Source organism: Urocitellus parryii, chromosome 9 (assembly GCF_045843805.1).
Source record: "Urocitellus parryii isolate mUroPar1 chromosome 9, mUroPar1.hap1, whole genome shotgun sequence".
NCBI lineage: Eukaryota > Metazoa > Chordata > Mammalia > Rodentia > Sciuridae > Urocitellus > Urocitellus parryii.
In genome coordinates, this window is record NC_135539.1 from 112,615,460 (window position 1) to 112,629,741 (window position 14,282).

The following is a 14,282-nucleotide window of genomic DNA, read 5'->3' on the forward strand; positions in this document are numbered from 1 at the left end:
GCCAGAGTGTTGGCTGCACAAATCAAGGTGGGAAGGGCACATAGATGATGCCTTGTCACCCATGTTGGATCCTGAAGGAAAAAGGCTGGGGCCAGCAAGAATCGCTCAGCCTGTGCTACCCAGAGTGCTTTGGGGTGAGGCAGAGACTCAGAGGTTCCCATGGAGACCACTTAAATCAATCAACACCAGACAGGATGGTTTGAAAATTTAGAGGATATTTATTTCTTGGGAAGGTCCACAACAGCTGGCAGGCACTGCTTTTCCCTGTTCCAGGGGATTCCTCGCTCTTGTTCCGAGAAATCCCCTCTGTGCTTGGAAGTGCCGTGGGGAGGCTGGGATGGGGACAGAAACTATACGCAACACTCCAGAGCCTTAAAAAAATAAAGCAACACACAACCTCCTCCCCACAAATACACACGTACAAAATAAATAGACATATAAAAGAGAGGCTACGCTTCTCCCACCCGGCCAGGACTGCGGGGGAGAGTGGGGCTGGGTGGCTGCCCCCCACTTCTCCCAGGATTATGCAGAGGCTATATGGCATGGAGGTGCCGATGAGCTGAGAATATGCCCTGGCTTCAGAGGGAGGGCAGGGCGGGTCCTCTCCCTGGAGCTCAGTGGGACAGATGTGGGGGTAAGGTTCTAAAGGAACAAATAAATAATAAATAGGACCCAATGTGTTCCCAAAGGCCAAAGGGTTTGGACTGAGACTCAGGGCCTCTGGGGCCCCGTTTCCCTGAAAATAGCAGTGACAGGCAGGCAGAAAGACTAGCAGGGAAAACAAATCCAAAGCCACACCCCGCCCAGCCTCCAGAGCCAGCCTCCTGCAGATCCTGAAGGGCCCCGTTCAGAGGCCAGCCTCAAACCAGCTCTGGCAGGAAGGGGTGGGCTCAACTCCTGAGTAGCCACTCTGAGCTTGCTCTCTGGCCCTAGAGATACCAAAGGCCATGGACCCTCCCCTTCCTGTGTCAGCAGGGACCAGCACAGCCTCCTCCTCTGGGACCAGCACAGCCTCCTCCCTCTCTTGCTTGGAACTGTGGCTGTCTCCAGGGTGAGCTCTTTCCCAGGAAAGTCGAGGCAGAGCCTTTGCCTTCTCCTGTTCTTTGTGGCCTTCCTGAGCTGGGGCATCCTGAGGTCAGCTGGGAGAAGTCCTGTTTGACTGTAGGTCACCAAAACAATCCAGTCCCAGTGTCCACCTCGGCTCCACTTCGCCACAAGTGTCCCCACGGTCTCCAGCCAGGGTCATACTCTCAGCCCCCTTCAGGACAGGAGGGAGAGGGTGTCGGACAGAAGGAAGTATGGAGAAGGGGCAGGAGCCGTTGGAATGGACAGTTTGGGCAGGAGGCCAAACCAGACACACAAAAAAGTCCGAGGGACTCAGGAGTCCCAGAGTCCCTCCTGGAGCTGTGTGGCCACTGGGGGCCAGAAAGCATGGAGCAGGGGCAGGCTGGCTGCTCAGCTGGGCAGCAGCACGTGTTCCAGGAGGTAGGTGAGGGAGTCCCAGTGCTTCCAGAGGAGGAAGAGGAGGAGGACCAGGAGGGCGGTGCTGGTGATGCGCAGGCGTGTCTTCATGAGGGGCGTGATGAAGTTGGCAACGGTGGACACGAAAACCAGCAGCACAGCCATGAGCGCCAGGATCACGTTGATGAACTTGCCCAGCAGTGCCCGCGCGTTGGCGTTCTCCACGCCCTCCAGCTGCACCACCTGCTGCTGCTGCTGCTGCAGCTCCAGCTTGGTGACTCGGGTCAGGCAGGACTCCACGGCTTCCTGCAGGGGTGCAGGGGAGCTCAGCACGGGTGGGACCTCGAGGGGGAGCCCCACCCACCTGCTGAATAGGGTTTGAATGTGCCCTCCTGGGACTCAGGGTTTGGAAGCTTGGGGCCCAATGTGGCCATGTTAGAGGGACTAGTGCAAGGCAACTGGGTCCCTGGGGTGCTGCCCTTGGTAGAGACTAGAGTTTCTTTTTTTTTTTTTTTTTATATTTATTTTTTAGTTTTCGGTGGACACAACATCTTTGTTTGTATGTGGTGCTGAGGATCGAACCCGGGCGGCACGCATGCCAGGCGAGCGCGCTACCGCTTGAGCCACATCCCAGCCCCAAGACTAGAGTTTCTTAGAGTGAGTTCCTGAGAGTGTGGATTATTACAAAAGAACAAACGTGAGCCTGAATCTCTCTGCCTTTCTGCCTCACCATGTGATCTTTTCTACACAGCCCCTGCCATTGGGATGCCACCACGCCCTCATCAGAGCCAGTAATATATTCTTGGACCTCCAGATCTTGAGCTAAATAAACCTCTTTTCTTTACAAACTACCCAGCCTCGGGCATCTTATGGCAGCAACATAAAACTGACCAATACATACCACCCCAGGATCTAGGAGGGGTGCAGAGTGATCAGTTGCAGCTGGGGGAGAGCCCTTTATGGATGAATTCTGGGGGAGGGGGGAGAATGCTAGGAAATGGGAAGGTGAGAAGCTGGCCCAATCCCAGCTCCCTCTGAGGCAGGCTGATACCTGGAAATGCCAATTACTCATTTGTAAGGCTGCCATCAAAGAGGTGGGGGGCATGGTGGCCCTTGCCTCTGCACAGTGCACCCCCTTGGCCGCAGCCCGCCCTGCCCTTATCTCCACCTCCATGCTGCCCTCTCTAGCCCTGTGCCTATCTGTCCTGGATCATGTAACAGTCTGTCCCATCATCCCCCAAGTGAGAAAAGCCCAGCCCTCTGGCTGCTGCTCTGGCACATCTGGGACCTCGTCAGGGTGACTCTGGCCGTACCTGGATGTCCCGAGCCCTCTCGTAGGACTGGTAGGCCACCTTCTCCTCCATGCTGGCCAGCTCCTGCTTCAGGTTGGTCATCTCGTTCTGGTGAAGCTCGGTGAGGTCATTGAGCTGCTCCTCTAGCCGCTCGTACCTGGCAGCGGGAGAAACAATGACACCAGTCCCGGCTCCCAAGCCTTCCTTCTGTCCCCAGGATTGGCTCATTCAATCTCTCAGCAAACAATGACTGAACTCACGCAGTGTGTCCAGTCCTGTTCTAACTTTAACCCCACGACAGAAGCCATGATGCATACACTTCCACATGCAGGCACTGAGCTAAGCAATTTGCCCACATCACCACATAAGATCCTCACCACAATCCCATCAGACAGAACTGGGGTCATCCCCATTTGAGAGATAGGAGGACTAAAACAGAGAGGTTAAATAACCTGCCTAGGATTACACAGCTCACACATGGAGGAGTTAAGGATTGACAGACTTTTTTTTTTTTTTTTTTTTAAAGAGAGAGAGAGAGAGAGAGAGAATTTTTAATATATTTTTTTTTTTTTTTTTAGTTTTCGGCGGACACAACATCTTTGTTGGTATGTGGTGCTGAGGATCGAACCCGGGCCGCACGCATGCCAGGCGAGTGCGCTACCGCTTGAGCCACATCCCCAGCCCCAGGATTGACAGACTTTAACCTGGGCTCTGGGTAACAGGGACACCTGCGTGTAGAGGACATGATCCCTGCTCTGAAAGGCACAAAAATATCAAAAGATGACTGCTAAGTGGCAGTGGTTGGTTTTTAGATGGGATTCCCTCTCAATTTCCTTCTTCACATATACAGAAGAAAAAGTGCTAACTACAGAAGAGATTCCCTCAAATCCCAGGGAGGAAGTGGCAGGTGCCAGAGACTATAGGCACAGAGCAAAGAGCAAAGCAGGCCAAGGGGAAGGAGTAGGGAGGACCCATACTACTGCTCAATTGCAGGCTGACCTTAGGAGCTTCCACTGGATATTTAAACTTTCTGTGTCACATATTTACACACTTTAAACTTACAATTTGGACATTCAGTGTTTACAGTGATCCTCTGAGGTCAGGATGAACATTATCCTCACTGTGAGGACAGGGAACCCACATGCACAGTGTTGATTGCCTTGCTCAAGGTGCACAGTAAATAAAAGAGCAGGGATTTGAACTTGGGTGGCTGGCTCCAGAGTCCCTCCCGGCGACAGGACCCTGCCTCAGTCTCCTTTCCTGTGCACTAACCCCATAGCAACTCAGGCAGGGATACCTAAAGCATCTTGAGGTAGACAGAATCCCCAGGAGTCTATCTCCCTCCTGCCCTGATCAGTCTGGGGGAAGCTCCTTGGGCCCTTTTTCTGTCCCTCCCAGCAGCCAGGATCCTTCTAGATTCTTCTCCTTCAGCCTACACACCCCGGTTCATGGGGTCCGCTGGGCAGAGCAGAGCCGTGCAGACACCTACCTGTAGCGCTCCTCCTGTAGGCACTGGGTCATGTAGGTATAGTCCCTCTGCAGCTGAGTCTTCATGTCCTCCATGGAGTCCTCCAGGTGCGACTGTCCGTCCTTGATCTCCCGCAGCTCCTCTATCAGAGAGTCCAGGTTTCCGGGGGCTCCGTACAGCGTAGTGGACTTGGGGCTTCCCAGCGCGCCCCCAGGCCCCGCCCCGGAGTTGCTGCCCGCCCCTGCGGAGCTGGCGCTGGCGCTGGAGCACTCGTCATCGCTGCCGTACTTGGGGCTGGACACCAGGGTAGCGCTGCCACTCAGGGCCCGGGACGCCTCCTCTGGGGGCCCGTCTTCCAGGGGGTCCTTCAGGTGGGCAATGTTGTCGGCGCTGCCAAACTTGTTGCGGATGAGGCTGGCGAACTCCCGGGGCTTGGACACCACGGCGCTGTGGGTGGCCTGCGAGAGGCCAGACAGGCTGCCCTTGACGCCCTCCACCACGCCGCCCCCGAAGCCGCTGATGCCCGCGCGCACGTTGGCCCCCACGTCCTTCAGCCCCTGCTGCATGTCCCGCAGCACGTCCTTGGGCTGCCGCGAGGGCCCGTTCTGCTCGATCTCCTTGAGGCGCCGGCGGTAGTGCTCCAGCTTCTTGTGCAGCTGCGCGATGGTCTGGGCCGACTTCTGGTTCTTCTTCTCGAACACCTGCTTGATGCGGGACACCTGCTGCTTGTCCGCGTTGTTGGCCAGCTTCAGGTACTCGGCCACGTTGTCGTCCCGCGCCTCCTGCTCGATCTTGATCTGCTCGGTGATCTTCAAGATCTTCTGATGCAGGTGGTCGATGGCGGCCTTGGTCCGCTGGGGGTCTGGTGCCCCATCTGGCACGTCCAGGCTGATGGGACCATCAGTGTCACCATGGCCGGAGCCGGAGGGAAGGCTCAGGGACACCAGGTCTCCCTTGTCGCCCTAGGGAAGGAGCAAGCAGAGGAAGCAGGGATAAATCACGAGCCCACAGGAGGGGCTGGCAGGATTCTCTCCTGTGGCCATGGAGACCTCTGGAACTTGGTTTCTCTACCTGCCCCAGCACAGGGACCAAGCAGGTGAGACTGGAAAGTTGTGTGGTTGGTTTCTTGGGGATGAGATCACCCCCACCCCCAGAAAGCTCCTGCCTTGAGCAGGTCCCCCTCTGAGCTGACCAAAGCTTGCACTCTGGCCCCAAGCCTCCCTGCCCTCCCACCTTGTCCTCAGGAACCCAGCAGAGAGCAGGTCACCTGCCCCTGCTGACACTTCTCCCAGACCCCCCCTGTTACCTTCCAGCTCTCTGGAGTCACCAGCAACCTTTTCCGCTTCATGATACCCGGCGTACTCTGCCCTGACCTGTCTCCCAGAACTGGGAGAGAAGCATGCACCCACCCGCCCTGCCAGTCAGGTCCCAGAGGTAACTCACAGGCCAAAGGATGCTGGGAGCAGTCTGGGGTCTGAGGGTACCTGTCGCTCAGCTGCCCCTCCTCCTCACCAGGCAGGCGAGCTTCCCCAGCACATTAGGGTGGCACAGAATTTGGAGAGGCAAAGTAGAGGGACTGAGAAAGGATGAGGGGGAGGACAGAAAAGAAGGAAAGATCACAGGAGATAGGAAAGACAGAATGCCAGGCTGGATGTGCAGGCAGGCCTGGAGCGGGTGCTCAGGGACTGCTGCCCCCAGGCCTCCTGGACCATCTCTGTCCACAGCAGAGCCCGAGCGCCTTATCACCATGAAACAGAAGCAGCAGGAAACGACTCAACCCCATATATTTTTACACATAGCACATCCCAAGTAAGACCGGGTCAGATCATTAGGGGGACAGGGGTGGGTGACTCTTTGTGGAGGAAGGAGTTAAACACAAAGAAAGTGGCCCAGTCACATGCACTGGGACCGGAAACAGTCCTTGCCAACTACAGGCATAAGTCACTTGCTCCATATCTGCCAAGACGCAAAGTTATTGGAAAACACTATTGAAAACAATAGCTCTGCAAAACCCAGGAGCCACGGGAGGGTGGCTTCCCTGTGGGCTTCCTCTGGGGCTTTTGTAGGTCACAGGTTCTCCAAGGATAATGACAACAAGGACCGTCCCCTTCCCAATCTCTCCTGAAGTCAGGAATTTCCCCTTGGTTTGCTTTGGGTCTCTGTTCATGTCCTCTGGCCCTCCTGCCAGGTGTCTGCGCCTTCAGGCCTCTGCTCCTCGCAGTGTCTGACCTATCACACCTAAGAGGCCCCCTCCACAGCCTCTCTTCAGTGATATCCCAAGGTCAAACTTGTCTCCCCAGTCTGACTTAAAAACCCATGCTCCGGATGGCTCCCTGTGGTGATGGCAAACTGCTCATCTCAATTTTCCTGACCCTCAATATTCTTGCCTGTAAAATGGGCAAAATCATATCCACTCTTAGGGATGAGGATTGTGACTCAGTGGTAGGGCGCTTGCCTAGCACCCGTGAGGCACTGAGTTCGATCCTCAGCACCACATAAAAATAAAATAAAGGTATTGTGTCTACCTGCAACTAAATATATATATATATATATATATATATATATATATATATATTTAAAAAATATACTCTCAAGTCTTCTGGAGGGTTACCCATAGTTCACTGCATATAGGTAACCCCATGTACAGATTTTGTGCCAATGTTTTTTTTTTCAAAAACAAAAAACGTGTGACCAATATGTGAAACTTTTTTAAAAATACCTTTATTTTATTTATTTTTATCTGGTGCTGAGAACTGAACCCAGTGCCTAGGCAAACATTCTACCACTGAGCCACAACCCCAGTCCTATGTGAAGCTTTTAAAAAAATGGTACTAATATTGCTTAAAATTATTATTAGTAAATGTCTTTGGTGCAATATTAGGATGCATAGAATACCCAAAACCAAATATTAATGCAGTGGTGATGCTGTTGTAGTGAAATACAGTAGAGATGATGTCCTGCAGCACTTAGCAAAGTGTAGAACACACAGAAGGCACTCATGAAAGGCTGAGTCTGGATCTAGGCAGTATAAGCCTTTTGTATCCTGATATGTGTGTGTGTGGGTGCCTGTGGCCTAAATTTATTTAAAAGATTATACCAATAAACTTATTCAAGTATTGACAAAATTAAGTTCTGTTTATTGTTCGGTGTTGAGGATTGAATCCAGGGCCTCCTGTACACTAGACAAGAGCTCTACCGTTGAACTACAGCCCTGCCTCCAAAATACAGTTCTTTATTAAACATGTGGCCTTGATTACTAAAGAACTTGGCCTTGTCCTAATTACAGATGCCCAAACCTCTTCCTCCCTTCCTGGGGAAAAGACTCTCCAGTAAACAGGTTTCATTTTTGTTGTTTTTGTTTTTGTTTTTTGTACCAGGGATTGAACCCAGGGGTGCTTAACCATGAGCCACATCCCCAGCCCTTTTTTTATGTTTTATTTAGAGACAGGGTCTCACTAAGTTGCTAGGCCCTTGCTAAGTTGCTGAGGCCAGCTTTGAACTCGTGATCCTCCTGCCTTAGGCTCCCCAGCCACTGGAATGACAGGCATGTACCACTGTGCCTGGCCTCCAGGAAACAGGTTTTTAATCTGGCTGCATTATGGCCATTTGCTCTGTAACTGGAAAGGGAACAGACTTGATCCACCTCCTGATGAGAAATGGATGCAAAAGTGCTATGGAAAAGGAAGGTGCCCGAGGACTCCATCCAAGTGGAAAAGAGCAAATCCCTCCCTGGCAGCTTGGCTCTTTCCTCCTTCCGTTTGGCATCTGTCTGGCTTAAAAATGAAAAGCAGAGTTAAAGCTGGCTGTGGAATCCCCACGAATGAGAAGACGCTGCTGGGGCCTGGTGGTGGGGTGGCCTGGGGCTAGGGTTCTGTTCCCCTCGCCCATACCTCATCTCTACCCATTGGTCCAGACTGGAGCCTGGGGTCCTGCCCTGCCACAGGACATCAGCTTTTTCTTGTCCCTTCTTCCTGGAGACCCCCTTGGTGACACAGGATCTACCATGATGTTGGTTTGGACATCAGAGGATAGCCCCACTGTGCTTTCTCTGGGGGAGGATTCTTAGCATCTTTTCCCTTTGTCCCTTCAATCCCTGAGCTCTTCTCTTTCCTTTGGATGACTGTTCTACATGCCTTGACCAAAGAATAAAGATAACAACAATTCCTGCCACTGCTCTCCAAGGGCTCATGAGCCCCCAAGTGCTTTACACAGATGAATTATGTGTAAAGCCAGAAGGCAGCAATACAGTCATTCCCATTCTACAGTAGAGGAACTGAGGCCCACAGATGCTGAGGACCTTGCCCAGGACTTCACTAGTGAGCAAAGGTCTAGGATTCCAATCTTGTCCTGCTCCAAGCCTGACCCCACCTTGGAGACCTGGTTAGCTCTGCAGCTCTAGGCATCTTCGCCCCAGCTGTCCCACACAGGGAGACTGGTCCTCTACCAGTGATCCTCAGCCAAGACCTGGCCTCACCCTGGAGCATTTAAACTGTTGGCTTTTTATCCCTAAGTGAGCAAAGAAAGGCGTTTCCTCCCAACCCATCCTGCCTGAGATCTCCGTGACCAGGTACAAATGCTTGGAATTATCCAGAGTGGCTGCAGCATGTGACATCACCTCTGAGACTTCACTGTGACCTCTCCGGCTTCCCTCATGGGTGCCAATGCCTCATCTTGCTGGGCTCCATAGGAATTTCACTCACCCACCCCAGCACCGGGCCCCCTCTAGAGCTTAGGTAAGACTGTGAGCACTTGGGTGAGATGAGAGGGAGAGATGAAGGGTGTGTGTGTGTGGTGGGGACCCCAGGGACATCTTGTGGGAAATACTGAGATCCTCTTGTGGTTTTTGCTCTCAACACTGGAACACCCCAGCTACCACTTAGATCTGAATGGCCTTCCTTGGAGAATGCCCTGGCCAATTGGCGATGGAGAGATAGCCTTTTCCATCTTCAGTCAGTCCTTCAATCTGTCTGACCACCAGGGCTCCTGACTCAGAGACTGCTCACCTTGCTTCTGGCCTGGATCCAGCCACAGGAAAGTACCTCAGGGCTGCTCTTGTCACTAGTCTCCTCCTTAGACCCCCACAGTCCCCACACTTCCCATCAAGGGGGCAGGAAGAGACCCACAAATGAAGGCAGAGCTCACCTGGAGCCTCAGTCTGGACTGAGAGGCTGCTCAGATGGAGACACCTGGCCTCCTCTGGTGCAGACCCTACGTGTACCTCAGCTCTGCTCTCCCTCCGCACATACAAGGTTCTTCTAGGGTTCGCAGGACAAGGAACGTCCTGCACACCAACAGGAAATACCAGACATCCCCCCACCTCTCCGCTCCGGGGTCTCTGATGGTGATTCTACCCCTGAGGAGACCCCTGGTCCTCCAAGGCCCCTGACAGGCTGCGCTGTCTGGTGATACATGGAAAAGCAGAACTGAACCTGGCGGTGGGACCCTGTGAAGAAGAGGACAGCAGACACTCCCAGGACGGCTGGGCCAGAGGGGCACTGGGTCCTGGTCCCCTTGTGGCCTCCTTTTTTAGACTGTCAGGCCATCTGGGAGTCCTGCAGCAAGATACCAACTCCTCTCTGCTCCTCTATGGAGATTTTGGGTGCCTGGGCTGTCTCCAGTCACAGAGCATCTGCACTTGGCTCTGCTGCCCAAGGAGGAAGGTGACATGTGTGAGGAATGTGGGCATTAGGCTCTGCCTTCTCCACGCACATGTGCCACGCAACAGGGGCACAGAGTGACCATGGCAAAGAGCACAGAAGAACTGGCAGACAGACAGGCAGAGGTTCAGAGAAAGATTCTGCTTTAACAAAGGGAAGAAAATTGGACGACAAGATGAGAAGCCTGTTGAGAAGATGGAACAGGGGAATATGAAGAGGGGAGAGGCTTCCAGAGAAGAACAGCAACAGGACAGCGAATGGGCAGAGCAGGGCAATGGGAAAGTCCCAAATCTGCATTTGACATTGACTTAGACCCCTGCCTCTGTCTGTGTGCCCTTCTGAGACTCCTTTTCCTATCTGAAAGCAGGGACAGTAATCCTGCCTTCCTCACAGGAGTATCAGGAGAATGAAAGGAGACACGGAGTAAAGGGTGGACACAGGTGCCCCAAAGCAAACACAAAGCCAGTCACTGCGCACCCATTAAAATGGCAATGATGAATTTTTTAAAGTCAATGTGTTGGTGAGCATGTGCAGAAATTGGAATCCTCCTGCATTGCTAGTAGGAATGGCAATGCAGGAGGAGCCACCACACTGTGACAAGCAGTGTGGTGGCTCCTCAAAAACTTAAACAGAATAATCATGTGACCCAGCAATTCCACTGCCAGGTATAGAGCCCAAAGAACTGGGAATGGGTATTCAAGCAAATATGTGTATACAAGGTTCACAGCATCCCTCTTTCCAAGAGCCAAAGGGTGGATGCAACTCAAGATGGTCATTTTAAACCAAAGAATGGGTCCACACAGGGGTTGGGGTTGTGGTCCAGAGGTAGAGCACTTGCCTAGCATGCGTGAGGCACTAAGTTCGATCCCCAGCACCATATAAAAATAAAACAAAGGTGTTGTGTTCATCTACAACTAAAATGTGTGTGTGTGTGTGTGTGTGTGTGTGTGTATGAATGAATGGGTCCACACAATGTGATGTCCTTCATGATGGGATATTATTTGGCCATAAAAGGGAATAAAGTTATGATAATGCTAGAAAATGGTCAAATCTTGAAAACAGTGTGCTAAGTGAGAGAAGTCACACATAAAAGGCTGCATATCGAATGATCCCAGTATAGGAAATTTCTAGAGCAGTGAAATCTCTAGAGCAGTGAAATCCCCAGAGATAGCAGGTGAGCGGGTTGCTAGGGACTGGGGAGTGGGAGGAATGCATTGAGTACCTAATGGGGACAGGGTTTCCTTGGGGATGTTGAATGTGTTCTGGAACTAGAAGGAAGTGACGGTTGCACCACATGGTGTGGAAGGCCACGTCCTCCAATGGTCTGGGCTGAGCCCCAAACCAGTGCCCCATTTCACAGCAGGTCTGCAGGAGGGTATCTGGGTCTTCCTTTCACTATCTCATGTTTAAGAGAGCAGAAGCTCTTCCCAGAGCACCCCTATCCTGGGCTAGGTGTCTAGAAAGAGGAGTGACACAGATTCCTCAAGCCCAGTCATCTGCGGGTGGAAGCTCCCAGGGCCCCCAGCCTGGAGTAGGGGACGGGGGCTACCCAGGAGTGCTGTTCCTCTCTCCAAGTGGCTGCAGAGCCTCACTTAGCTCAGGCCAACACATTTTCTGAACATGCACAATTGCCAGCACCACATCTGGAGTCCTGTCCCCTCATCCCATTTCCTATTTGAGATTGTCATTCTGCAGGTACTGACCCCTGCTAACTCCTTGTGAACAGGCTGGGGAGGATTTAAGAAGAGAACTGGCAGGAAGATTATGCTTTTCCTAAGATTCCTGCCTAAGCCAGGCACTTGGGGAGGACAGGTCCTGCCTCTGCTGGAAGGAGGCGGGAGGCACCAGCAGGGCTGGAGCCATAGACCTCATTGGATATAAAGACAGAGATCCAAGAAGTGCTGGCGAGGGTTCTTCTGTTGAGTATCTAAGGGCCAACTTTCTCTATCCCCTTCCTGGCTCTGATGAGGCCTACCCACAAATCCTGGGACATCCCCTGCCCTCAGTAGCACCACAAACTCACTCCCTGCCCCCTTCCAGCAACACTAAGCAAAGCTGGATTAGGTGCAACACCAGATTATAGGAGCTGCTGGATCAAGGCTGCCAAGTCCTGACCCCCGTGACCCTCTGGGGGCTCCCACCTTCTCCTGGAGACCTGAGCTCAGTGTCTTCGTGTTAACCCCAACAGGGGATGCCTGCTCTCTTCATTGTACACTGGCCCAGCAGCCTGGATCCCTGAAATCCAGGAGGCACAGAAAGTACAGGCTTAGTGAAGCTTTGGAAGGACAGAGGAGGGTCCTGGCTGCATACATTATGAGATGGGAATAGAGGTTTTCTTTTCTTAGAGACAAAAATGCATGAGACATTCTCCAGGATGCAAGGTGTACCTGTGGCCTCCCGTACCCCCACCTTGGGGCAGGCAACCCCTTCCTGGATTCACAAAGAGTTCCTATGAGGGTCCCAGAGCAGGCTGACACAGAAGAAGGGCCTTCATATCCTAAGTGGAAAGACAACGCTGAGGTCACTCTTAAAGGAGGAGGAGGAGGAGGAGGGAGAGAAAACGAAACAGGTCTTTTGGGGCTCCCATGCTTCCCTTCAGGAAGCCAGGGCAACCCTGCCATCTGAGGAACAATGGAGTCAGGTGAGGGGTCAGCCCTGACCTGTCCCTGTGTCTGGCCAAGCAGATGGACCCATACAGGATGCTGCTCCTGAGGGTGTTGTCTAACCTTCCAGGGGGTCAGAGCCCAGCAGGCTCATGTGGCCTGGGGACTGTCAGGCCTGGTGACTCAGCAGAGTTGCTCAGACCTGTTGACGCTGACTTTAGTAGCCCTCCAGGATGAAAACCCTCAGATCCCCTCTTTTCTACTAGACCCTAGAGAGAGAGGTATGCAACCTAGACTGGGGTGGAGAGGAAAGCCTGTGCCAGCTAAGATCCTTCAGCTCAAAGAGGTAGCTTGAGCCCATGGCCAGGCTGGGGGCAGGGAGCTGGCATTCTGCTAGAGCGGGCTGGAGTCAGGAGTCCAGCTCCCATCCTTCACCTCGGCAGGCATCGCCCTGTTTGGCTGGTGGCTCTCTTCCTGGTGGGGACATGTAGGCCACACGAAGCTGTTCAGTCTCCTCTGGAGGCTTTACTACTACAGACCCAAGCAAGCCAGAGTGGGCGAGGGGTGGGAAACAGCCTGCTGAGCGCCTGGTCTGGTGCCTGCAGGCCTAAGATGCCCCTCAGAGGGCAGGGAGGGAAATAATTAGACACTTAACAGGGTGCATGCAGGGTGGTATGTCCCCCTCTGGAAGCACAGCAAAAACACTCCTGTGCCCAGGCACCATGCAGGGAAGGCAAGGGGCAAGGCATGGCCTCAGTGGCCTCACAAGCATGTCACATTTCTACCAGAGGATTCCAGGGTGCAGGCTACAGGCAGACTACGCTCACTGGTGCGTCCAGAAGAACCCCCATCTCAAGGCAGCTGTCATCAACCCTCCTCCTCCTGCAGTAAGTTGTCCTTAACCCTAAGGGCCACTCTCTTCCTGGCAGAGAGGTACTTCCTCATCTAACCCTTGGTTTCCGGCCCATTGGGGACACCCCTAGGTTGTGGTCAGAACTACATCCTACCTCCAAGTCCCTGCCCTGAGAACAAAGCCATATTGTCCACATAAATGTCCTATACTCTCCTCCTGTGTCCTCACACCTGCAGGCCCCTGGAGAATCCTCCAGAGCTGCCCTCTTACTTTGGGGTCTCCTCCATTCTCCATCCTCCAAATTTTCCAAAAGCCACACGCTCTGTTCCTGGGTCTCCCATGGTCCACCAGGAGTCTCCCCTGGTCCACCAGGGTGTGGGACCTCCTGGGGCCTCTCCTTCCTGTCACTGTTTCTCCATAGACAAGTGACCACAACTGGAAAGACCCCTTCCACTTAATTTTATGCCAGCTTCTCTGCATCCAGAGTTCTCTGTAATTGGAGGTGAGGGAATGCTGCTCCCACAGAGTAAGCACAGCCCTCTGGCAAACTCCAGAAATGCCCTTCCCCCTCCCCGGACCCCCCACCAGATGAACTTTTCTCCTTCCACCGACAGGATTCCGCTAGCCACCCCGTCTCACAGGCCTCACCTGTGTGGGCACAGTTTCCCAAAGCCGTGCTGGTGATGAGGCACCAGGTGCTCTAAGGCCCCAGCTCTCAGAGGACTGTGCCAGGATGCCAGGGTCACAATCCCTAGGCTGCACTGGGCTGGCTGTGGGAAGCCGGGGTCTGCGAGCAGGTGTGCCGGAGCTCCCAGGCTCTGCAGCCGCCATCTCCAGTCTGAGGCCCAGCCGGGGATTAGGGGCGGATTGCTCTGGATTTCCCCCTCCCCTGGGGCTCACAGCTGCTCCTTCCCATCTGGCAGGATCACAGAGCTGGGCTAGGAGGAC

General features: G+C 53.4%; 1 protein-coding gene across 2 annotated transcripts in view; it reads right to left on the bottom strand.

The window, feature by feature from the left end:
• Positions 1-238: 238 nt before the first annotated feature.
• Tmcc2 (transmembrane and coiled-coil domain family 2) overlaps positions 239-14,282 on the bottom strand; it is a 43,266-nt gene continuing 29,222 nt past the window's right edge. For both annotated transcript variants that reach the window (XM_026387518.2, XM_077802384.1), the window contains 3 exons: positions 4,243-5,183; positions 2,775-2,910; positions 239-1,767 (listed from right to left, as the gene is read on the bottom strand). In XM_026387518.2, the coding sequence (XP_026243303.1) occupies positions 1,456-1,767; positions 2,775-2,910; positions 4,243-5,183 (1,389 nt within the window). In that variant the 3' untranslated portion in view covers positions 239-1,455. The remainder of the gene's footprint in view (positions 1,768-2,774; positions 2,911-4,242; positions 5,184-14,282) is intronic.